At 47.8% G+C, this 24,365-nt stretch overlaps 2 protein-coding genes and 1 long non-coding RNA gene across 8 annotated transcripts in view; 2 read left to right on the top strand and 1 right to left on the bottom strand.

Moving 5' to 3' along the window:
• The window catches only part of LOC307221078 (uncharacterized protein), a gene marked incomplete at its 5' end in the record, with an annotated part of 67,497 nt that extends 45,667 nt beyond the window's left edge, over window positions 1-21,830 (top strand). For all 6 annotated transcript variants that reach the window (XM_079985281.1, XM_079985286.1, XM_079985285.1 and 3 more), the window contains 2 exons: window positions 19,842-21,589; window positions 21,756-21,830. In XM_079985281.1, the coding sequence (XP_079841407.1) occupies window positions 19,842-21,513 (1,672 nt within the window). In that variant the 3' untranslated portion in view covers window positions 21,514-21,589; window positions 21,756-21,830. The remainder of the gene's footprint in view (window positions 1-19,841; window positions 21,590-21,755) is intronic.
• LOC307221400 overlaps window positions 1-24,365 on the bottom strand; it is a 35,545-nt gene that overhangs the window by 1,543 nt on the left and 9,637 nt on the right. Inside the window, exon 2 of the long non-coding RNA XR_013841370.1 lies at window positions 21,708-22,083. This is a non-coding gene — a long non-coding RNA (uncharacterized lncRNA). The remainder of the gene's footprint in view (window positions 1-21,707; window positions 22,084-24,365) is intronic.
• LOC307221138 (uncharacterized protein) overlaps window positions 12,806-24,365 on the top strand; it is a 71,283-nt gene continuing 59,723 nt past the window's right edge. The window contains exon 1 of the mRNA XM_079985437.1: window positions 12,806-12,867. The gene's annotated coding sequence lies outside the window, so the exon portion shown is untranslated. The remainder of the gene's footprint in view (window positions 12,868-24,365) is intronic.

The following is a 24,365-nucleotide window of genomic DNA, read 5'->3' as shown; positions in this document are numbered from 1 at the left end:
GTCTGGTCTCATTTTTTAAGTTCTTAACACAATTGGAGCTCTTCAAAGGACTTAGAGCTCCCTGAAACAGCTAAAATCAAGACAGGTTTGGACAAGTTCGTTTCTCTTTGAAGGAAAATATTTCTTCTACTCTGAGCTACTTAAAGAGAATTGGATTCCTGCAAGACAACCACTCTTATCTAGACACCTACATTGCTATGTCCTCTTGGACACGTTATTTCTTTTTTCTGTTTTATGGTTCCTCTCTTAAAGTAAATATTTGGTTTATTTGTTTAATTTGAATCTTAATTTGAGAAATTGGATATTATGTTAAACAGCTTGTGTGTGTTGGGGATCAGGCTGGAAGGAAGAGGGAGGACTGGAAAAATGCAGGAAACAGGATCTCTTAGGAAAGAGTTATTCCGTGACCTTGACAAACTGATAAGGTGCCGCTGGAAAATAGGCTGCTTTGAGAACAAGGGAGAGGGAGATTTTGAATATGGCAGTTCAAAAACAGTTTACACCAGGCCTGTGTTAAATTTGGAGTAGCTATTAGCCCGAATTGATAAAAATAATGAAATGGAGACAAATTTGACCACTAAAGTAGAGACACTGACAAAGAAAACAGAAGCACTAGATGTCTCCATGAAAGGAAGGGAGGAGAAGTCTGAAAAGCTGGAAGACAAAAAATGGAAATCAGAACAGGAGACGCTTAGGATTGATGTGGACGGTTTGGGTGGGAGATAAGAGGTAGTTGCCGGCGCTTTGGCGGATCTTGAGATGAGACAGAAAGCCCAGCCTCTGAGACGGAGAGGAGGGAGGAGAGCAGGATTTTAGAAAAGGTTTGAGCGGAGTGGCTGGGAGTGGAAGAGGAATTCATGGAGGAGGCGCCACCCTCCTCACAGCCGGGGGTGGTGGTTTTTGGGTAGAAAACCAATGTGAATAAATCCCCCCAGTGCCACCCCCTGGCCGGTCTTCCTGTCTCCCTGTGCCCCCACCCTGCCCCAATCAAAGTCCCAGCCAGCAGCTGCCCCCCAGGCCTTCCTTCGCCCATCTTGGGGCCTCAAGGCATGCGGGCAAGTAGGATCCTAGAATGCAACAACTGATTGGCTTGCAGGAAAAGACCAATCAGGCTCCAGGAGGGAAGCAGAATCTGTTAGGATATTTCTGTTCCTCCTTAAAAAAGGGAACAGGCAACTGTTGTGTGTCACATGCCTGTTTACTTCCTGCTCACTGGGAGTTTCCGTTTTGTATATAGCTTTTGTTCTGGCTGTTTTCCTTGACATGGATGCAAGCAGTCATGTTTTTCCTTTGTTCTGACCAACGTTGAATAAAGCTGTAAATATGCTCGCCTGGGTGAATCTTCCGTTGTGGAAACGCTGCGAGAAGGGCGTGCATGAGTCTTGGAATGCGTCTGAGGCTCGTGTCGCTAATTGACTGATGCTGTTCCAACGGGAGACCGGAGATCGTCTGGAGACGACATGGAGGCCTGATGCCTCTGTCTCCCTGGCAGGATCCCAACAGAAACAGCCAATCAGATGGGACTCATTGTGTAAATAATGTATATAAAAGCCTGAGGTTTGGGGGGCAATTAAATCACTGTTTTACAAACTGCAATAAAGAGCATGAAATCACTACAGGACTCCGAATATATTTCACTGGCGATGAAGGTGGGATCCTGCTGAGCTGTCTGTCGTGCACCGGATACAGCCGCCACACGCAACACGCAATTGCACCGCGCATCCAGGCTACAGCTCCAGGGCCCAAGGACCCAGAATGGTGACAGACAACTGCTTCATGCCGTTCAGCCCAGTCTCAGGAGACTGGGAAGGATACGCCACCCGCTTCCAGTTCCTCCCGGAGGCAAAGGACGTCATGAGACACAGCCAAGAAGAGGGCAACCTTCTTCAGAACTGTGGAGAAGAAACGTTCAAGATCGCCCTTGCCCTCCTCGCTCCCACAAATATTGTGACCGTTCCCTATGACACGATAATAGAATGGCTGAAGGGGCACTTCTCGCAACAACCCTCGGGGGTAGCGTGTCGAAATGCCTTCTAGGCAAAGCGGCTGGTCTCCGGAGAAACCATAACCAGGAATGTGACCTCCCTCTGCCAGGCTGCCCGGCTCTGCAACATCACAGAGCTGGAGAACATGCTTGGCGACAGCGTCGTGGGTGGCCTGAGGGACGAGAAGCAGCAGTGGTGCCTCTACGCCAAGAAGGACCTGACGCTCCAGGCTGCCCTAGAGGAGGCTTTAGCAACTGAAGCTGCCGAGAGGTCAGCGCAAGGATTCCAGTCAAACATGTCATCCCAACCGAGGATCCACCATGAGGACCTTCCCGACGACTCAGAATTCAACTCAGGGGAAATGTTGAATGGTTTCTTTAAATGTAAAGGTTCATCATTGTTCCACCCGGTGTGTATGATTTAAGGGGCCAGAGCAAGGGCCAGAGCAAAATAACGAGACCCAGCTTTACAGCTGTTCCTTATTCTCTCGCAGGAGACGGAACGGTGCCAGCAAGACCTGTTTGTCCATCTTTTCTTGGTGGGGGAGGGGAAGCTGCCCCTGTGGACCCAGAGCAGGTAGGAGGAAGGGGCCATGTGGGGAGAGAGGATGTCATGGACTGGGGGACACAGAGGAATGGTGGAAGGAACCGCCAGGGAAGGAGGGTTGAAGGCTCAAATAGGCTTCTAAGCAGTTCACACCCCATACCAAAGAGTGGCCAGGATTCACCCCATCAGTCCCACAATGGGGCTTTCCCCCTCTCATTCCCCTGCGCACCTTGGAGATGTCTATAGGGCTTCAGGAGAGTCCTCCCTGTTGCGAAATCTTTGCCGCGCTTTAGCAGAAATGCTAAAGTTCCAGGTTCTTCAGTGCAGTATATTTATTGTGAGCTCTCTGTATACAAATATCTCCAGGCTATAATACACGAGCAGTTCATACAATCAAAGAGAGTACCTGGCTGCACCTTAAGGCACAGAGGAAGACTCTCTCTCTCTGACCACACCCCTCTGCACCACCACCTTTCCCTTTTAAACCAAGGACAGCCAATCAACTGACAGCATTCTGACCCTGCACTTGCATAGAAAGTATTGCAGGCCGATTGCATCAGCCAGTTGCATCAGCTAGCAGACTCAAGCCTGCAGACTTACTATCTCCCACAGCATTCTGGGATCCCAGCACTCCCCACCCGGCCAGAACAGCACAGAGGGACAGAAGAAGGGATCCTTCCATGTGGCAAACCGGAATGCTTGTGCACAGGATTAGAAGAATGATTTGAAGAACACCAGTTTCTTAATGCCCTTCATTAAAATACACAATGAATACCGGTAATTCCATTAACACATCAAAATATTCATCCATAAAATGTGCAGGGGAAAAAATCCAATTAATACTGAACACCAATTAAGAGGCAGAAAACAAGAAAGTGTAACAGTTCACCTTTATGTTATCTAAGAGGACAACCCTTTTCTTTTAGGGTCCAGTGTGCTTTGAAGATGTAGCCTTCCATTTCACAGATGTGGAATGGGCATTGCTGGATCCTGACCAGAGAGCCCTCCATAAGGAAGTCGTGGAGGAGAATTGGGGGATTTCGGACTCTCTCAGTAAGGCTTAATATTATGCCTACCCCCCTCCAAGATGGCCCCCTTTTGCTCTTGAAGGGCTGGCCTGTCTGCAGCCCCCACAGCCTCCCATCAGGGCCCCTTCACGGGGGCAGAAGCAGAGGAGGGGCCTCAGGAAAGCAGCCATGGCTCTGGCCAGATGCACAGGAGGAGGAGGAGCGCTGACCCAAATTATGATTTATTCCTTCAGTGCCTCCTTCACGTCATGACTGGTCTAAGTCCTTTCAGGGCGTCCTTGGCATCAAAATGAAAGCCTATTTGGTGCCCAGAGAGCCTGGCGAGGTAAAGGCCCGCCAGGGGGATGTCGTTGCAGAGCCTCTCCCCCTCTGGGCCTTTCCTGCTCCTTCTGGGGTGTTTGGTTTTTAGCCAAGAGAAAGCTTGCTCTTCTTGTCTCCTCTTCCCCCCTCAGTGACTGTACAGCTCTGCTGCAGTCCCTTCCCAGATACAGAGAGTGATCTGGGGTGTCGTGGAATCCTAGAACTGGAGAATTCTGCAGGTCTGCCCAGATCTCATTGCACTGAGTTCAATGGAACTTCTTCCCTGGTAGTTCCTCTGGGGATCTCCGTTCGACCGAGCTGATAAAGCTCATCTTCCGGAATCGCCTCAACGTGATTGCCAATAAGGCTCCAGGCACATTCCCCATTCAGCAGAGTTTCCAGCACAGGAAAGAGACGAGAGGTATGGGCTACATTGCTAGGAGTTTTATTATCCAGCTACGCAGACAGAAAAATACATCCTCTCTCTGTGAGAGCAGAGAGCAACTGAATAACAAAGGAACAAAGGAACAGGAATCCGTCTCCTGTGAGACTTCCAACAGTATGGAATGTGTGGAATGTAAACAGAGTCTTGTGACTCCAAAGCACTGCTCAGTGGCAAACAGAAATGGCAAGCATTTTCTCCTCACTTACAGGAACATTGGGAAGACAAGCTGGCCTTGTTGTGAGCCAGGTGTCATAGAGAGACAGTGGGGAAAAGGGAGGTCCCACTCTGAAAGGCGCATGGAATCAAAGGGAGGCTGGGGAGGAGAGCAGGTCCTCTCAGGGGTGGCTTCCAAGTGCCATGATGCGCTGGGGTAGGGCAGGGACAAATGCAGAGGGGCACTGCCTGCCAATCCAATTCCCCGAAATTCATCACCCATCCTGAGACCCTCAGAAGAAGATTCAGGAGGGGCCTGGGCCCCTGACCAGCTACATGGCTGGATGGTCCTTTCCACCATTCAAGAGGCGAGTCCCTCCATCCGACCAGGGAGGGTGTTGCTTTACTTGCCAACAAACAGGACACACACACCTGTTTGTTGCCATCTGGCTGCAATAAGCTGAGGGGAATTGGATGGTTGGGGCACCTAGGAGAATATCCTACACTGCATCAAGGATTCCCTGCCTTAGCTGCTTCAGGTTGTGGCGGATGTTCTCCTGGAGACACCTAGCTTGGCTGTCCTAGGGGATTTTAGCATCCATGCCGACACGACCTTACAAGGGGCCGCTCGGGACTTCGTGGAAAGCATGGCCTCCATGGGGCTGTCCCTGAATAAGTCTGGCCCAACCCATAGCCGCGGACATGCCTTGGACCTGGTGTTTACTTCTATGGATGTTGGTGATCTAATACTAAGTAAAAGCGAAACGAAAGAAGTGCCATGGTCAGATCACTTCCTGGTGCAATTTGACTTCTCTGTGACCCTTCCCCTCTGCAGGGAGGTGGGACTGATTTGGATGGTCCGCCCCCGCCACTTAATGGATCCAAATAGTTTCCAGAGAGTGGTAGGGGATGCTTTATCCCATGTTGATGGCCTTTCAGCTGATTCCCTGGTGGCCCACTGGAATGTGGAGTTAACCAGGGCTATCGACTGTTTGGCTCCAAAGCGCCCTCTCCGATTGCATGGAGCCCAGACAGCCCTGTGGTTTTTTACGGATCTGAGGGCAATGAAACATTCCGAATCTGACCGGACAGGTTAGAGTTCAACGTTGAGCCTACCAAGGGGCGATAGCGACGGCGAAGAAGACTTTCTTTACCGCCTCTATTGCATCTGCAGAAAGAAGAAGAGTTTGGATTTGATATCCCGCCTTTCACTTCCTTTAATGCGGCTAACATTCTCCTTTCCCTTCCTCCCCCACAACAAACACTTCTTTGGAGGTCTTTAACCAGAGGCTTGACAAGCATATGTCAGGAGTGCTCTGATGGTGTTTCCTGCTTGGCAGGGGGTTGGACTCGATGGCCCTTGTGGTCTCTTCCAACTCTATGATTCTATGATTCTATGATGTGAGTGGGGCTGAGAGACTTCAGAGAAGTGTGTCTAGCCCAAGGTCACCATGTTGAAAGCTGGCCCCCTCGGGAAAGGCTGGCTCCTCTTCCCAGGCTTGTCGGGGCCTGTTGCCAGTAACCTACCCTGGCTGGCATCCTGGCAGACCAGGGAGATCTGAATAGGCGCCACCTCCCTGGTGAAAGGTGCACACCCCCTTCCCCCTTGCATAGCAGCAGGAGAAAGAAAACAGTCAGAAAGTGGTCTATTTCATCTCTATTTTATTCCTGACTGTACACTGTACAAAAACATGTCTGCTCACTCAGAATCCTCCGAGCAACTGAAAAAGTCCTGGACACAAACAACAGGAAGGTCTCATATTACACAGAGTACATAACCCTGAGAATCGCCTGGAACATCCTGTCCCACGCTTAGACCCATCATGTGATGTAAACATCGAACTGCTTGTTCGCAGCTGCGTAGTACTCATATCATAACAACCCAGCAGCTGCATGTGGAGGGCAGAGACACGAACCCGGTTCCCCGGATTACGAGACTACCGCTCTTAACCACTACACGACACTGCCTCTCAAACAGCAGCAGGAGACTTTTTCAGGTGGTTTACAGTTTAGCGGAACCACCTGCGACATCGGGGCCCAGTACGGGCCACATGATCTCCTGCAAGGATTTTGCAAAGATTTTTGCAGATAAAGTCGCTCAGATTCGAGAAGAGGTAGACTCCACCGTGGGAGCAGGGCCGGGGCAGGAGAGTGCTAGAGTCCTGTCTAGTCAAATTGCGTGGGATCAATTCCAATCGGTTATCTCCGAGGATGTAGACAGGCTGCTTGGACAAATGAAGCCAACCACCTGTCTCCTGTATCCTTGCCCATCCTGGCTAATAAAAGCGAGCCGGGAAGGGCTGGGCGATGGGCTTCGTGGGGTGGTGAATGCTTCCCTCCGTGAGGGAGCCTTCCCAGACCCGCTAAAAGAGGCGGTTATTAAACCGCTTCTTAAAAAACCATCTTTAGATGCGGCCAGTATGGCCAACTATCGCCCAGTCTCAAATCTTCCATTCTTGGGCAAGGTGATTGAGCGAGTGGTTGCTGAACAACTCCAGGCACGCCTGGAAGAAGCGGACCATTTGGATCCCTTCCAGTCGGGATTCAGGCCTCATCATGGGACTGAAACTGCCTTGGTCGCACTGGTTGATGATCTCCGGCAGGCTAGGGACAAAGGTGAGAGCTGTGTCCTAGTTCTGCTGGATCTCTCAGCGGCTTTTGACACCATCGACCATAACATCCATCTGGACCATCTTGAGGGGCTCGGAGCTGAGGGCACTGTCATACAGTGGTTCCGCTCCTTCCTCCTGGGCCATGTTCAGAAAGTGGTGGTGGGGGATGAGTGTTCAGACCCCTGGGCTCTCACTTGTGGGATGCCTCAGGGTTCTGTCCTCTCTCCCATGCTTTTCAACATTTACATGCAGCCGCTGGGAGAGATCATCAGTAGGTTTGGGCTGGGTGTTCATCAGTATGCGGATGATACCCAGCTCTACCTCTCTTTCAAATCAGAACCAGTGAAGGCGGTGAAGGTCCTGTGTGAGTGTCTGGAAGCGGTTGGAGGATGGATGGCGGCTAACAGATTGAGATTGAATCCTGACAAGACAGAAGTACAGATTTGGGGGGACAGGAGGCGGGCCAGTGTGGAGGACTCCCTGGTCCTGAATGGGGTAACTGTGCCCCTGAAGGACCAGGTGTACATCCTGGGAGTCATTTTGGACTCACAGCTGTCCATGGAGGTACAGGTCAAATCTGTGTCCAGGGCAGCTGTTTACCAGCTCCATCTGGTACGCAGGATGAGACCCTATCTGCCTGCAGATTGCCTCGCCAGAGTGGTGCATGCTCTGGTTATCTCCCGCTTGGACTACTGCAATGTGCTCTATGTGGGGCTACCTTTGAAGGTGACCCGGAAACTACAACTAATCCAGAATGTGGCAGCCAGACTGGTGACTGGGAGCGGCCACCGAGACCATATAACACCAGTCTTGAAAGACCTACATTGGCTCCCAGTACGTTTCCGAGCACAATTCAGAGTGTTGGTGCTGACCTTGAAAGCTCTTAATGGCCTTGGTCCAGTATATCTGAAGGACCGTCTCCACCCCCATCATTCTACCCGGACGCTGAGGTCCAGCGCCGAGGGCCTTCTGGCGGTTCCCTCCCTGTGAGAAGCCAAGTTACAGGGAACTAGGCAGAGGGCCTTCTCAGTGGTAGAACACCCTCCCAGCAGATGTCAAAGAGAACAACTACCAGACTTTTAGAAGACATCTGAAGGCAGCCCTGTTTAGGGAATATTTGATGTATTACAGTATTTTAATATGTTTTTGAAAGCCACCCAGAGTGGCTGGGGAGGCCCAGTCAGATGGGCGGGGGTATAAATAATAAATTATTATTATTATTATTATTACACCCAAAGACACCCCATGTGGTTATCGGACAGACTAAGAGCCCTGGAGCTGGAGGAGGGAGACGTGGGCCCATTTGACCCCATGGCGAGGAGCTTTGGAGGGAGGTGGGGAAGATGGGGAGTGAGAGGAGCTGGTTCTGGGTGGAAACATCCACTCTGAGGAAAAGACCACCAGCTAGAGAAAGGAGTCTCTGAGCTTAGTGGGAAGGACAGTGTGTGGTGTCCTGGGAGAGTAAATCAGGCCAGGAAGGAACTGGGAGGCTGAGCCAGGAGAAGGAGGAGCTGGAAAGAGACCGGCTGCTGAGCTCTCATCCCAGTCAGGAGGGGAGAGATCCTTCTAGAAAGAGAAGACTCCCAAACCAGAGATCCCTTGGGTCTTTGGCTTGGAGTCCCTCGGGAGTAGGGTAACTGGCAGAAAGTGCCACCTTGTTAAGAGCCAAAGTCTTAAGTGTGAAACAACTGAGAAAAACTTGAAGGGAAATAACATTGTAAACTGAGGTATCCTAAGTTTTATCCACTCGTGTCATAAACTTCCTTGTTAAATAAAATTGTTAATGTTTATTTGAACAATTCTTGCCTGCGACTCCCAATTAGTAAGTTTTACCTCACGCGAAGGACAGATTGTGAAGCTGAGGCTCCACTACTTTAGCCTCCACTACTTTAGAAGACTCCCTGGAAAACCCTGATGTTGGGAAAGATGGAGGGCACAAGGAGAAGGGGACGACAGAGGACGAGATGGTGGGACAGTGTTCTCAAAGTGGCCCACATGAGTTTGACCAAAGTGCGGGAGGCAGTGGAAGACAGAAGGGCCTGGCGTGCTCTGGTCCAGGGGGTCACAAAGAGTCGGACACGACTAAATGACTAAATGACGACAACCTCACGCAAGTCCCCCACAAGATAATCTGAGGTAGTTGGAGGGCATTTGTGGAAATTGTGTTCTGTGAGGTGGGTGCACTATATTTAAGAGAGAGAACGGGCCCAAGGGTGCCGGGGGGGGGAAGAGCCCCTGCGTCTTCGCATATTAATTGTTGGCAGAGGTGGGATATGAAGTTAAAACCCACACAGATCCTATTTAGTTTTGAGCGGATTGGCAGACTTAAACATTCATGAGGAAAACTGGGTGCTGCACTTACACCCACAGATAAGTGGAATTTTGAGTGAAATATACTCCGATCTCAGAGAGGATGAAACCTCTGATTCCCTCACATTTAAAGAGAGAGTGAAAGTGCGCTTTGGACTGACTGCAGAACAAAGCCAAAAAGCCTTTGGTGAAATTAAAAGGAAACCAGGAGAGACTTCGGCCCAACTGGGAAGCCGAATTGACAAAGCTCTGGACAGATGGGAGGAAAGTTAGGTGAGCTCAAACAGCTCATCAGTTTAGAGCAATGGTTTCAAGCGGTTCCTGCTCATTTAGGCTGAAAACAGTAACTGAAGTCTCTACCTGGGAGATGAAATCAAAGGAGACTTAGGGGGAGCAGTAATGCTCAGTCCCTTCCAGAAAAAGGAACCCAGGGAGGAAGTGGGGTCTCAAAACGACAAGCCTGAAGGGCGGGCCCAAGGGTGCCGGGGGGAAAGAGCCGGGATACGAAGTTAAATCCCACACAGAAACACAGAACAACCACTTTAATAAAGGAGTGAAGTTCTTTGATTAAAAAGAGAGAAAATTCCTGTCAGAAAATGACCAGCAAGCACCAAGCCAAAGAGACTCAGGATGACCCAGCTGCTGCGTCTGAGGAGAATCCTAATATATTGAATTAGAGATGATGAGGCTAAGATTGGAATTGTCTAAGGTTGAAGCAGAGAAAGAGAGAGAAGAGGCCAGAATGGCAGCTGCCCTTCATCTAGCAGAGATACAGGCTGAGAGAGAGAGAGAGAGAGAGAGAGAGAGATGAGCCCAAGAAGAAAGAGACAGGGAGGCCAAGATGGCCCATGAAAAAGAGAGGTTTCCTTTAAAAATGGAGGAGATTAAGGCGAGGGCAGAACTGCCGCAAGCAAGGTTGGGGGTGGAGATTTTGCCTCAGCAAATGTAAAGTATGTACAGTGGTACCTCGGGTTACAGACGCTTCAGGTTACAGACTCCGCTAACCCAGAAATAGTACCTCGGGTTAAGAACTTTGCTTCAGGATGAGAACAGAAATCATGTTCCGGCGGCACATGAACAGTTTCAGGAGGCCCCAGAACAGTTTCAGGTTACAAATGGACCTCCAGAGCGAATTAAGTACTTAACCCGAGGTACCACTGCAAAAGCTGATGGTGTGCAGGCCTAATGGTCAAAGCTTCAAAACGAGGCAAGTCAAATATTTTGGTCCTGTCCCAAGGGGTGGAAATATACAACCTGTTTGGAGCAAGGCAAAGGTCCTTCAAGAGGGGCCTGGACCCTCCACAAAAAGAGAAAGAAGAGCTTTTCTGGGGGGACAGGGATATTGTCCTCCATTTCTTCCTCCTTTTAGCCCCCATGCTGCTCCTTGACATGACTGGGTGAAGAAAGAGCAGCCAGAGAAGAGCATTTGGAGGGACCAGTGCCAGGCAGCGTTGGGACATTTAGAAACAGCCCTAGATCCGGGGTCAGCAAGCTTTTCCAGCCGGGGGCCGGTCCACCGTCCCTCAGACCTTGTGGGGGGCTGGACTATATTTTTGGGGGGGAATGAACAAATTCCTATGCCCCACAAAGAACCCAGTGATGCATTTTAAGTAACAGGACACATTCTACTCATGTAAAAAGACGCTGATTCCCGGACCATCCGGGGGCCGGATTGAGAAGGCGATTGGGCCACATCCGGCCCCCAGGCCTTAGGTTGCCTCCCCTGGCCTAGATGGACCTTGGGGTCCCTTCCAACTTTAGGATTCTGTTCTTCATTTTGGAAGGCGGACAAGGAGCAAGAGCAACCTGCCGTCACAGAAGGAAGAGGACGGAGTCTTCATCTCCTTGGTTGCCCTTCTCTGGGAGGGTGGGCAGATTGTGAGGAGCAAAAACGAGGAGGCGATGATGACTCTCACTTTCAATACTCCTACTATAGGTAGGCTAGAGAAGCTGTGAGATGTTTTGCTGAGGGGGGGCAGGAGAAGAGAAGAGGAACGCAAGTCTTCCACCCCCAGTTATGTCTCCTCCAGAACGTCTGGCCAGAGACATTTTGACAAAGAAATCCACCTGGACAGAAATTTTACCCCTGAAAAAGAGGACGTGTCCTGGGAAAAGAGGACACATGGCAACCCTTCTTCTCTGGCGTCCCTCGTAGCCGAGTAAGACTGTCTTCCCTAAACCCGGTTTCAACCATGAGGCCCTCAGTGACTGTGGGGGCCAATTCTGGATCCAGGCGCCCTTCCTTGCCTGGTTGAAGGAGCTGTGAGGAGCGTCAAACACACCGTTTAATCCACACGGGTCCATAGGGAAATTCGTCTTGCGAAGCGCCTCGAAAAATGGAAAACCCTTTCGTCTAGCCTCTCCTACCGAGTCCCTTTGTTCTCTGAACAGCCCATGACCCCAGCCTCTCACTTCAGGGCAAACTTGTCTGGTTGAAGGAGCTTTGAAGACATGCTGATTCCAGAGGATTGGAAGTGTCTAGCACACCGTTTTTGGAAGGACAGATCGTGAAGCTGAGGCTCCAATACTTTGGCCACCTCATGAGAAGAGAAGACTCCCTGGAAAAGACCCTGATGTTGGGAAAGATGGAGGGCACAAGGAGAAGGGGACGACAGAGGACGAGATGGTTGGATAGTGTCTTCGAAGCTACAAACATGAGTCTGACCAAACTGCGGGAGGCAGTGGAAGACAGGAGGGCCTGGCCTGCTCTGGTCCAGGGGGTCACGAAGAGTCAGACACGACTAAACGACTAAACAACAAGCACACCGTTTAATCCACACGGGTCTGGCACCCGGTGTTGGCAACCCAATTCCAACATTTATGAACTTGAGGTATTTTACGGGGCTTGGGCACCCACAAACTTCTAACAATGTCACCGGAGGGGGAATAAAAGGCTTCCTAGGAAAACCCCCTTGGCTGCTCCTGTGTTGCTTCCAATGTGACTCCACCAAGAACATACATTTATGGCTGAAATACAGACACAAAGCAGCAGATGGGACAACACAGAATGGCCCCCCCCCAGCTATGTCTGGCAATGTCTCCCCCCTCCAGCCCCCCCGGGACCCCCTCTTGCTGGGACAGGGCTCTCTGCCCCGCAGACCCCCAAGGGGCCCCCAAGAGAGACTCGCCCCCCCGGATCCCCCCTCTGGCCCCCCAGAGACCCCCCCTCTCCCCCGCCCAGACGCCCCTTCGCAGCCCCAGGCAGGGAGACGGGCTCCTCCTCCCGGACACGGGTTCCCCCTTCACACGCACACGCGCACAGTCCCGGGTTCTGGGTCCTGCTTCCTCCCTGCCCCCCCCCCCCGGAAGGGGAAGCTCTGCGCCTGCGCGACGCCCCGATCTCCTCCGCAGGGAGAGAGAAGGGTTAAGGGGCACGAGCTGGCTTCCTAGAGAGGACAGGGAAGGAAGGCGGGCCGCTCCTCCCCCTCCTCCTCCCCTCTGACGTCCCTTCCGGCCAGAGCGGCCTCGCCTTCGCCTGCCGGGCTCTGGTGGGTCTCCTCTCGGGGGAAGCCTGGGGAACTCCCTGCCCCGGGAGGCGGGAAGGGGAGGGAAGAGAGGCTGGGGGTCCGGGAGGGAGCCAGAGGGAGCTCAGGCCCCTGGCCAGGGAGGTGGGGCGGGACTGGAAGACAGGAGTGAGGGAGAAAGAAATTTGGAGGGACCTAATTGTGAGGGAGAAGTGTATTAAGAGGGACATTATTCTGAGAGAGAAGTATATTAAGAGGGACATAATTGTGAGGGAGAAGTATATTAAGAGGGACATAATTGTGAGGGAGAAGTATATTAAGAGGGACATTATTATGAGAGAGAAGTATATTAAGAGGGACATTATTATGAGAGAGAAGTATATTAAGAGGGACATTATTATGAGAGAGAAGTATATTAAGAGGGACATTATTATGAGAGAAAAGTATATTAAGAGGGACATTATTATGAGAGAGAAGTATATTAAGAGGGACATTATTATGAGCGAGAAGTATATTAGGAGGGACATAATTGTGAGGGAGAAGGACATTAGGAGGGACATAATTGTGAGGGAGAAGTACAATAAGAGGGACATTATTATGAGGAAGAAGTATATTAAGAGGGACATTATTATGAGGAAGAAGTATATTAAGAGGGACCTAATTGTGAGGGAGAAGTATATTAAGAGGGACATTATTATGAGAGAGAAGTATATTAAGAGGGACATTATTATGAGAGAGAAGTATATTAAGAGGGACATTATTATGAGAGAGAAGTATATTAAGAGGGACATTATTATGAGAGAAAAGTATATTAAGAGGGACATTATTATGAGAGAAAAGTATATTAAGAGGGACATTATTATGAGAGAAAAGTATATTAAGAGGGACATTATTATGAGAGAGAAGTATATTAAGAGGGACATTATTATGAGCGAGAAGTATATTAGGAGGGACATAATTGTGAGGGAGAAGGACATTAGGAGGGACATAATTGTGAGGGAGAAGTACAATAAGAGGGACATTATTATGAGGAAGAAGTATATTAAGAGGGACATTATTATGAGGAAGAAGTATATTAAGAGGGACCTAATTGTGAGGGAGAAGTATATTAAGAGGGACATTATTATGAGAGAGAAGTATATTAAGAGGGACATTATTATGAGGGAGAAGTATATTAAGAGGGACATAATTGTGAGGGAGAAGTATATTAAGAGGGAAATACCATGAAGCTTCCCTTCTCTCTCTATTCATAAATCTCTGTGTGTCGGCCATTTCCCCTCCCTAATTCTTTATTTGATGGAAAGTCCAGTTTCCGAGGTGTCTTCCAGGGCAGTTCCACCCAGAGGGCCTTGCCACCTTCCCCTCGGATCCAGAGCAGGAAGTCCCATGGCCACATCCTGTCTGTGCCAAAGGGACGGTGGCTGGAGCTAGACATGGGCCCTGCTGCTCACCAAGCCACCCAAGCAGATATGGCTGGGTTGGGGCGAAGCTCTGGACTATGAAGTGGGGTTGGGAGGGACCCCCACTGTTGCCTTGGCTCTAGATTACACTCACTTGTCACTCACAGTTATGACTTCTCCCTCCCCCTTTCCCCCCCAGACAGCTTGGAGTCTGAGCTGTGGTGCAAGCCAGCCCTGGTTCCTAGCAAGACTCATCCACGCTTCCTCAGGAAACATTCTCCTCCTCTTCCAGAGAGCCCAGATGGATGAGCAAGACTCAGCTGGCCCTGAAGCAGGAGGAGGCCATGCCATGGAAACGGGGAGCAGTGGGGGATTCTGGGAAAACTCTGTGCGGAAGAACCCGGGTCAGGAGGACACCCCTTGCTCAGAGGTGCAGAGCCAGCAGCTCAGGCAGTTCTGCTACCAGGAGGCCAAAGGACCCCGAGAGGTTTGCAGCCAATTCTGCCACCTTGACCATCAGTGGCTGAAGCCAGAAAGGCACACGAAAGCTCAGATGTTGGACCTGGTGATCTTGGAGCAGTTCCTGGCTGTCCTTCCTCCGGAGATGGAGAGCTGGGTGAGGGAATGTGGAGCGGAGACCAGTTCCCAGGCGGTGGCTCTGGCCGAAGGTTTCCTCCTGAGTCAGGCAGAGGAGAGGAAGCAGGCAGAGTGGCAGGTGAGAGAGACTTTCCTCTGGATACTCCCAAAGGGCTCCAAAGAGGAGGGAGAGTATTCCCAAATCATTTCCTAATGGCCCATCCTTTTTTGGAAAGCATCTAGGAACAGATCTTCTTCTTCTTCTTCTTCTTCTTCTTCTTCTTCTTCTTCTTCTTCTTCATATTATTATTATTAATCCTACACCCATGTGTTTTCCAGCACATATAAAAGCATAAGACGACATCAGATGTCTTCTAAAAGTTATGCATTTTCTTATCTCCTTCTCGCCTGATGGGAGGGCATTCCCCAGGGTGGGGGCCACTGTGGAGAAGGTCTTCTGCCTGGTTCCCTGTAACTTCACTTATCACAGGGAGGGAATCAGCAGAAGACCCTCGGAACTGGACCTCAGTTCATGGAGACGCTCCTTTGGGTATAGTGGGCCTTTGAGGCCGTTGAGGGCTTTAAGGTTCAGCACCAACACTTTGAATTGTGCTGGGAAACGTTCTGGGAGCCAGTGAAGATCCTTGAGGACCAATGTTTCATGGTCCTGGCAGCCAACCCCAGACACCAGCCTAGCAGAAGCAGGAAATGGCTTTCACCTCTGTCCCCCGAAAGCGCTTGCCTCTGCCATTCCTTTTCTAACCCTTCTCCCCATTCTCTGTTTTGAATCCTTGTTGCTCTTTCAGAGGAAGGATCTTTGGGCAGAAATGGGTCTTGATTCTTCGGAGGCAGAGAAGACTCCGTTGGACGCCAGAGTGAGGCCTCTGGGTAAGGAGGAAGGAGTGTTTTCTCCCCCGTTTTGTCACATTCTCTTGGTTTTGAAACTAATCTGTGATTTCTTTGCATCTTTTGGGGGAAGACACCTGGAGCCCAGAGCTCGGGGGGGGGGGAGATGTATTTTTGCACAACTAATATATGAAATGGATACAAATGTCCAAATGTACTCAGCAGGGGAGACGTTTATGATAGTAATTTGATTAGTTTACAATTACAGTCCAATAATAGCCTCATTATAACAATGCGAAATTACAATACAATTAGTAATACCAATCTTTAAGATACAAAATTATATAATATAGGTGGCCCCCCGCATGCTAAAACCGATTGTTTGATGATTTTCTTGATTTCTCCATTCCAAAATCTTATTATTTTCAATTACCCTCCTGTCAAGATAACAATCCTTTATACAAGAACTGCAGTATTAATGACTTTCATTCGTATGGAAACATCAAATAATATATAAAACTACAAGTGAGGCACTCCAGTGATATCCTTACTCTTCCTGTGTGTGGCAATCTTTCTGTTTGTGATATCTCTTCCTGTCCTTGTAAAATGTTCTGTCTATCTTTTCCTGGTTGTTGCTGTTCTCCATCATTCCTTGGGTGGAGCTAATATCCCATTGTGGTTTCAGACATTCTACATCGCTCTGTCCTGTGCTTCGTTGTTTGGCAACTTTAACAGCAGCTGCAAAAATCACACAGTCCCAATAAATAATCAGTTTTCACCATTTTTCTTCTCCGCCTGGGCAAGAGAGGGATCGGTCAGAATTCCAAATGACTCAGTAATGAACCTTATCAGCTCCCTCACAACTTTCAGATTCCTTACATCCCTCTGTCTGGCCTAAGATAAATTTGCATTTATCCAATTAGATTAAATTCCAAGTCCTTTTAGCATTAATCAGTTCAGTCTGTATACAATGAAGGATGGGGAAGAGTCAGCTCTAATTTTCCATCGTAAACCTTTTGTAAAATAGAGCTTCCCTCCCTTTTTCCTTTTTTTCCCCACGCGCAGTTCCATTTGATGTTATATTCCATATCTGTAATCCAGTTTCATCCCTGCACACCTGTACGTATATAATTTGAACTAGCATTCAATGGTGGGTTGCTAAGTCATTAATGTAGAGAAGAAAACTTCGTATAAAGAAGCCATAGGCTCCACACACACACCCCACGTCTTTTGCACCAAATGAAGTCTACTCTCAAATTCAAACCTTAAAGACCTTGCAGCTGGTTCAGTTCCGCAGTTTATGATCTCATCTCTTCCAGCAACGCCTGTACATTAGTCCAAATTGAGCTCTAATTGACAGGAGAACCTCTGCTTCTTAATGGCAGCGAAGGAGGGTTTTCGGAAGGCGAAGGGCTTTTGCACTCAGCGCCTCCCTGCCTCCCGCAATCCATGCCGAAGCTGGAGGCAGGTACCAAGACGAACTGGGAGTGAAGCCCATTCCCCCCTGTCCCTGGGGGAAACTTGCAAGGAGAATTACCCTCAATCATCCTTGTTTTTCCTTTGCCAACGATCTCCCGCTGCCTCCATTAAAGCAGAGCGAAACCGGAAGCTAGCAGGGGAGACTTTGAGGAAGCCCCACCTGTACTTAGAGATGCACTGTTTCACCTCTGAGAGAATCAGGCGCTCACGGTTTCTACTTACCTTGGTCTCTCCCAGGTGACGGAATGATGCCACCAAGACCTGCTCCTTCATCTTTTCATGGTGGTGGAGGGGAGGCAGCAGCTGTGGACCCAGATCAGGTAGGGGGAAGGAGCCTTGTGGGGAAGGACTGCTTGGATGCAGACTGGCTGGACACAGTTGGATGCAGAGGAATGGTGGGAGGAGCCAGAGAAGAGGGAGCCGACTGGGAGGAGGAGGAGGAGGTGTCTGAAGCTGGAGAGGGAGCAGAGGGAGTCTGGGGCAGAGAGCAGCCCAGACTCCGAGGCAGAAGCTGCAGCAGGAGAGAGGGATGAGGAAGGCAGAGAGGGGTCTGGCCGCTGTAGAAAACAACAGAGCCAAGGGAATGTTCTCTAAGAGGACAGCCTTTTTCCTGTTCTGTTAGGGTCCAGTCTGCTTTGAAGATGTGGCTGTCCATTTCACAGACGAGGAGTGGGCGTTGCTGGATCCTGACCAGAGAGCTCTGCATCAGGAGGTCATGGAGGAGAATCGTGGGATCTTGGACTCTCTCGGTAAGGCTCCTTATTGGATCATCCTATCTGTTTTGTAAATCAAGACATCTCTCTATGTGACGAACCTCTGATATTTCGATGGGGCTCAACAGCACCACCCGCAGCACCTGGGATGTTAACACTCCCACAGCAAACCTTGGAGGGATGGCTATTGATTGTTTTCCCTGTGAATATTCTTCCTCCAGTTCTGCCGTTTAAAACCACGATCAGGCTGTCTGAACTGCCCAGGCCTTCTTAAATGTAGGATTCAGAGTGATTTGAGGTGTTGAAGTAGCTTCAGTCAAGTTTCCTGCTTTTGCTCTTGCTTCTGTCTCTCTCTGGTTGACCAAAGAGTCGCTTGATATTGGAGATGGCACAGATTCCACAACTGAACCAAACAAACTCCATCCCAAAACAGAGCCAGGCTTTTTGAATCTCAGGCAGTGAACCCTGTAGTAACAATAATGATAATTTTATTATTTTTACCCTGCCCATCTGACTGAGTGGCCCTAGCCAACAAATAGAAAAACATAATAAAACATCAAACATTAAAAACTTCCCAATACAGAGGTGCCTTCAGAAGTCCTCTAAATGTTGCATAGATATTTCCTTGACATATGTTGAGAGGGCGTTCCACAGGGTGGGTTCCCCTATCGAGAAGGCCCCCTGCCTCTTCCCCTGTAACTTCTCACAATAATGTAACATTTAAGTGCAGTCGTACTTCGGGTTAAGAACTTAATTCATTCCGTAGGTCCATTCTTAACCTGAAACTGTTCTTAACCTGAAGCCCCACTTTAGCTAATAGGGCCTCTTGCTGCTGCTGCGCTGCCAGAGCACGATGTCTGTTCTCATCCTGAAGCAAAGTTCTTAACCTGTGGTGCTATTTCTAGGTTAGCGGAGTCTGTAACCTGAAGCGTATGTAACCTGAGATACCAGTGTAAGGAAACTTTAATAATAATAATAATAATAATAATAATAATACTGATATGACAAGTTTCTGCTGCATTCTGTGATGTCGAGAATTTAAGAAAACATCCAAATTGGTTTAAGGTGATGCACATCATCATTAGATTTTTAGCCACTAAAGAAATTTAAATTTGGCAGCTGCTACACACATTTGTTCAATATACAAAATGTGTTTTTCAGCACACAGAAGTTCATTCCCCTACCACAAGGTAGCTATGACCAAGTCAGTCCAGAGTCAATGTTCCCAAATATTTCTCAAGCTCTTACAATTTGTTTAGATTTATTACTGCATATTGTCCGTTCTTAACCTGAAACTGTTTTTAACCTGAAGCACCACTTTAGCTAATGGGGTCTCCTGCTGCTGCCGCTGTGCCACCAGGACATGATTTCTGTTCTTATACTGAAGCAAAGTTTTTAAACTGAAGCATTATTTCTGAGTTAGCAGAATCTGTAACCTGAAGCATATGTAACCCGAGGTACCACTGTATATCTTAATTTTGGACAGGGAACTTTCCCGCTTTGGCCACCTTTAAATAATAATAAAAGCACATTTTATTTATGAATATAGTACAGATCCATATTTAAATTTGAACAAAATGACGTTATCAGGTTAAGCTATACTTTTAAAAACTAGAGAGAGAAAACATATAATATTCAACTTGATTTGTATACGAAACTAGACATTTTTACCTAACAAAAGGAACATTATAACATCTAACTCCCTTCAGTTCTTCCTCTGTCCCAAGCATTAAGTAGCATTGTTCCATAATTTGGGACTGCACTTCTTCCTGAGACTCTAATCTGTTTGCCTCTTAGTTTCAGGTGGTGATGAATTGGAAATGAAGAACAAGGGAGACTACAACGAAATCCACACAGTGGAGGAGCCATATCAGGATTCAGACTGTGGAGAGGGCTTCAGTCAGAGCTCCCATTCCACTTCCCATCAAAGAAATCCGCTTGAGAAGAAACCCTATCAGTGCTTGGAATGTGGAAAGAGCTTCAGTAGCAGCAACGATCTCACTTCCCATCGTAGAATTCATACAGGGGAGAAACCCTATCAGTGCGTGGAATGTGGAAAGAGCTTCAGTCAGGGCTCCCATCTCACTGCCCATCAAAGGATTCATACAGGGGAGAAACCATATCACTGCTTGGAGTGTGGAAAGAGCTTCAGTCAAAGCCACAATCTCACTTCCCATCAAAGGATTCATACAGGGGAGAAACCATATCACTGCTTGGAGTGTGGAAAGAGCTTCAGTCAAAGCTACGATCTCACTTGCCATCGTAGAATTCATACAGAGGAACAACCGTATCAGTGTGTGGAATGTGGAAAGAGCTTCACTCGGAGTGCCCATCTCACTTACCACCGCAGAATTCATACAGGGGAGAAACCCTTTCAGTGCGTGGAATGTGGAAAGAGCTTCATTCGGAGTGCCGATCTCACTTCCCATCAAAGGATTCATACAGGGGAGAAACCCTATCAGTGTGTGGAATGTGGAAAGAGCTTCAGTCAGAGCTCCCATCTCACTTCCCATCAAAGGATTCATACTGGGGAGAAACCATATCACTGCTTGGAGTGTGGAAGGAGCTTCAGTCACAGCCATGATCTCACTTCCCATCGTAGAATTCATACAGGGGAAAAACCATATCAGTGCGTGGAATGTGGAAAGAGCTTCAATCGGAGAGCCCACCTCACTTTCCATCAAAGGATTCATACAGGGGAGAAACCCTATCAGTGCATGGAATGTGGAAAGAGCTTCAGTCAGAGCTCCCATCTCACTTCCCATCAAAGGGTTCATACAGGGGAGAAACCATATCACTGCTTGGAGTGTGGAAAGAGCTTCAGTCAAAGCCACAATCTCACTTGCCATCGTAGAATTCATACAGGGGAGAAACCATATCACTGCTTCAGTAACAGCCACGATCTCACTTCCCATCAAAGGATTCATGCAGGAGGAAAAGCTTATCAGTGCGTAGAATGTGGGAAGAGCTTCAATCGGAGTGCCCATCTCACTTCCCATCAAAGGATTCATACAGGGGAGAAACCCTATCAGTGTCTGGAATGTGGAAAAAGCTTCAATCAAAGGGCCCATCTCACTTCCCATCAAAAGATTCATACAGGGGAGAAACCCTATCAGTGCCTGGAATGTGGAAAGAGCTTCAGGACGAGGTCCGAACTCACTTCCCATCAAAGGATTCATACAGGGGAGAAACCCTATCAGTGCATGGAATGTGGAAAGAGCTTCAGGAAGAGCTCCGATCTCACTTCCCATCGTAGAATTCATATAGGTGAGAAACCATATCACTGCTTGGAGTGTGGAAAGAACTTCAGTCACAGCCACGATCTCACTTCCCATCAAAGGATTCATATAGGGGGAAAACCCTATCAGTGCGTAGAATGTACAAAGAGCTTCAATCGGAGAGACCATCTCACTTCCCATCAAAGGATTCATACAGGGGAGAAACCCTATCAGTGCATGGAATGTGGAAAGAGCTTCATTCAGAGGGCCCATCTCACTTCCCATCAAAGGATTCATACAGGGGAGAAACCCTATCAGTGCATGGAATGTGGAAAGAGCTTCAGTCAGGGCTCCCATCTCACTTCCCATCAAAGGATTCATAAAGGGGAGAACCCTATCAGTGCGTGGAATGTGGAAAGAGCTTCACCTGGAAAATAAGCTTCACATCCCATCAAAGTATTCATACATGGGAAAACCCCTATCAGTGTCTGGAATGTGAAAAGAGCTTCAGTCAGTTCCCATCTCACTTCCCATCAAAGGATTCATACAGGGGAAAAACCATATCACTGCTTGGAGTGTGGAAAGAGCCTCAGTCACAGCCATGATCTCACTTCCCATCGTAGAATTTATACAGGGGGAAAACCCTATCAGTGCGTAGAATGTGGAAAGAGCTTCACCAGGAAAGAAAGTCTCACTGCCCATCACAAAATACATACAGGGGAGAAACCCTCAGAACCCTCAGACAACTCAGAATCTGACCGGGAGGATGTGCACTGAGTGCAGCAGCGCACATAAGCTGCACACCCACCACGACAGCCTCATCCGGAAGACGGGAAGTGCGCAAGTTGCAGGGAGAGCCATGAGCAGAGGACTTGCCATTTCCGCAATGCAGAATGCCGACAGTGCAGAAAAGTGGGACACATTGCCTGGGTGTGCCGTGCCTGCCCTGCCCAACGCCTCGAACCAGATGGCCGACCCAAGAGTCCCAGGCCCCCTTCTATGATTGAACTTAAAGAAAAACAGACGAACTTGAGGAACAGGGCTTTACCTGAATTGGAGAAGGAAAGTTTGATAGACTTTCTTATGCAGGAATTTGCTGATTTTTGGGACGTGGATTTGGATCAAGAGGTCTTTAAAATTGTGAGGGCCTTTAGACTTGGAAGAGGAGGGAAAAAAGAGAAAAATAGAATAAGAGATTGCTTGATTACCCTTCAAACTAAAGAAGAGAGATAAAATTTTGGGTTGGCACTATCGGAAGAATTTAGAAGTTCAACAGTCAAGGGTGGAAATTTTTAAAGACGTCCCGAAATATCTTCTGGATCTTAGGCCTAATTACGGAGATTTGGTTGTCCTGCTGAGAAAAAACGAAATCAAATTTAGGTGGGAGTTTCCCCAAGGTTTATCCTTCAGTTTCAAAGGAAGGAAAATCAAAATAAGATCAGTAGAAAACAAGGTAAAGTTTTTGGATAAATACAAAGAAGACCTGCAGAAGGAAGCTGGAAAAGAGCCAAGAGCATCTAATAGGAAATCGCCAGATAGAGGACTTGAGCAAAGAGCATTGGACAGAAGATCACTAAATAAAGGAATAGTGGAGATAGCAGCATTATCTTTTGGACTGGACCCCCCCAGTGAACCTGCCGTCAATATTACCAACAGAAGAAGAGCAAGCATTGGGGGCAGTTGGAGGAAAATCAGAGTAATTACACTATGGCGCTGCAAGTGTTGAGCTGGAATGTTAATGGACTTAACTCCCCGGAAAAGAGGCGGAGAGTCTTTCATTTATTAAAAAAAACCAATTGGACTTGATTTGCCTACAAGAAACACATGTGACAAGGCTACACAGGAAGATATTGAGTAATAAAAGATTGGGTCATGAATTTATCTCATCAGATAAAGTCAAAAAAAGAGGAGTAGTCCTCTATGCAAAAGAGAGCCTATCACCAAAATTTATATTTAAAGATGACCAAGGAAGATTTGTTGCAATTGAAATTCAATCACAAGGAGAGAAATTCTTGATAGTAGGCATCTATGCACCAAATGAAGGAAAATCGGAATTTTTAAAGAAACTACATGAAACTCTGTTGGACTATATGGACTATAATATGATTTTGATGGGAGACATGAATGGAGTGGTGTCTACAAATATGGATAAGGCCCAGAGACAGGTAGTCACCAAAGATGGTAGACTACCAAAAACTTTTTTTGACATAACTGAAAATATGGACTTAGTTGATATTTGGAGAATGAAGAACCCTCTGGGAAGAGAGGGAACTTTCTTCTCCGAGGCCAAAATGACATGGACAAGAATTGACCAGATTTGGGTAACTAGAGGATTGGTTCCGAAGACCAGTAAAGTGGAGATTTGCCCCAAGACTTGCTCTGATCATAATGCAGTGAAGATGGAAATGAAATTGATGCCAATTGGTTCCTTCAGTTGGAGGATGAATGACACTTTGTTTAGGAGCGAAGAAGTGATCAAGAAGGCCCAAAAAACCTTGAGAGACTACTTTCAGACAAATATGAACACAACAGTGGAAAAAAGAGTAATCTGGGATGCAAGCAAGGCGGTCATGAGAGGATTTCTGATACAACAGAATGTAATTAAGAAGAGAACCCAAAATGAAAAAAAGGATAAAATTTTGGAAAAAATAAAGGAAGGTGAGAAGAAGTTGAGAACAAAACCAAAATCACAGGAGATCCTGAAAGAGATAAAGTTATATCAAGTACAATATATGAAATTGACGAATCAGGAAATAGAATGGAAGATCAAACAGATGAGACAAAAAACATTTGAATCTGCAAATAAATGTGGGAAATTGCTGGCTTGGCAAATGAAAAAAAAGACAAAAAGTTAATACTCTTACGAATTTGGAAGTGGAAGGAAATAATATCCAGCACCCAGTGGAGATTAGGAAGTGTTTCCAGAGGTATTTTAAACAACTTTATACACAGGAGGAGAAAGAAATGGACATTGGTTGATTTTTGAAAATAAATGGACTACACAAAATCTCTCAGGAAAACCAGCTAATGTTGAACTATAAAATAACAGATCAGGAAGTGGAAGGGGCCATCCAGAACATGCAATTAGGTAAATCTCCAGGACCGGATGGTTTGACTTCAAGATATTACAGAACTTTGAGAGAATGGTTAATACAACCATTGAAGGAAGTCTGTAACCAAATATTGGAGGGGAAAAGGGCACCAGAGTCGTGGAAGGAAGCTTACATTACACTTATACCGAAAACAGAGACTGAAAAGACACAGCTTAAGAACTACCGCCCCATATCGCT

Source organism: Podarcis cretensis (genome assembly GCF_951804945.1).
Source record: "Podarcis cretensis genome assembly, chromosome: 8".
Classification (NCBI taxonomy): domain Eukaryota; kingdom Metazoa; phylum Chordata; class Lepidosauria; order Squamata; family Lacertidae; genus Podarcis; species Podarcis cretensis.
The sequence above is the reverse complement of the archived record's forward strand: the minus strand, read 5'-3'. Positions and strand labels throughout refer to the sequence as shown.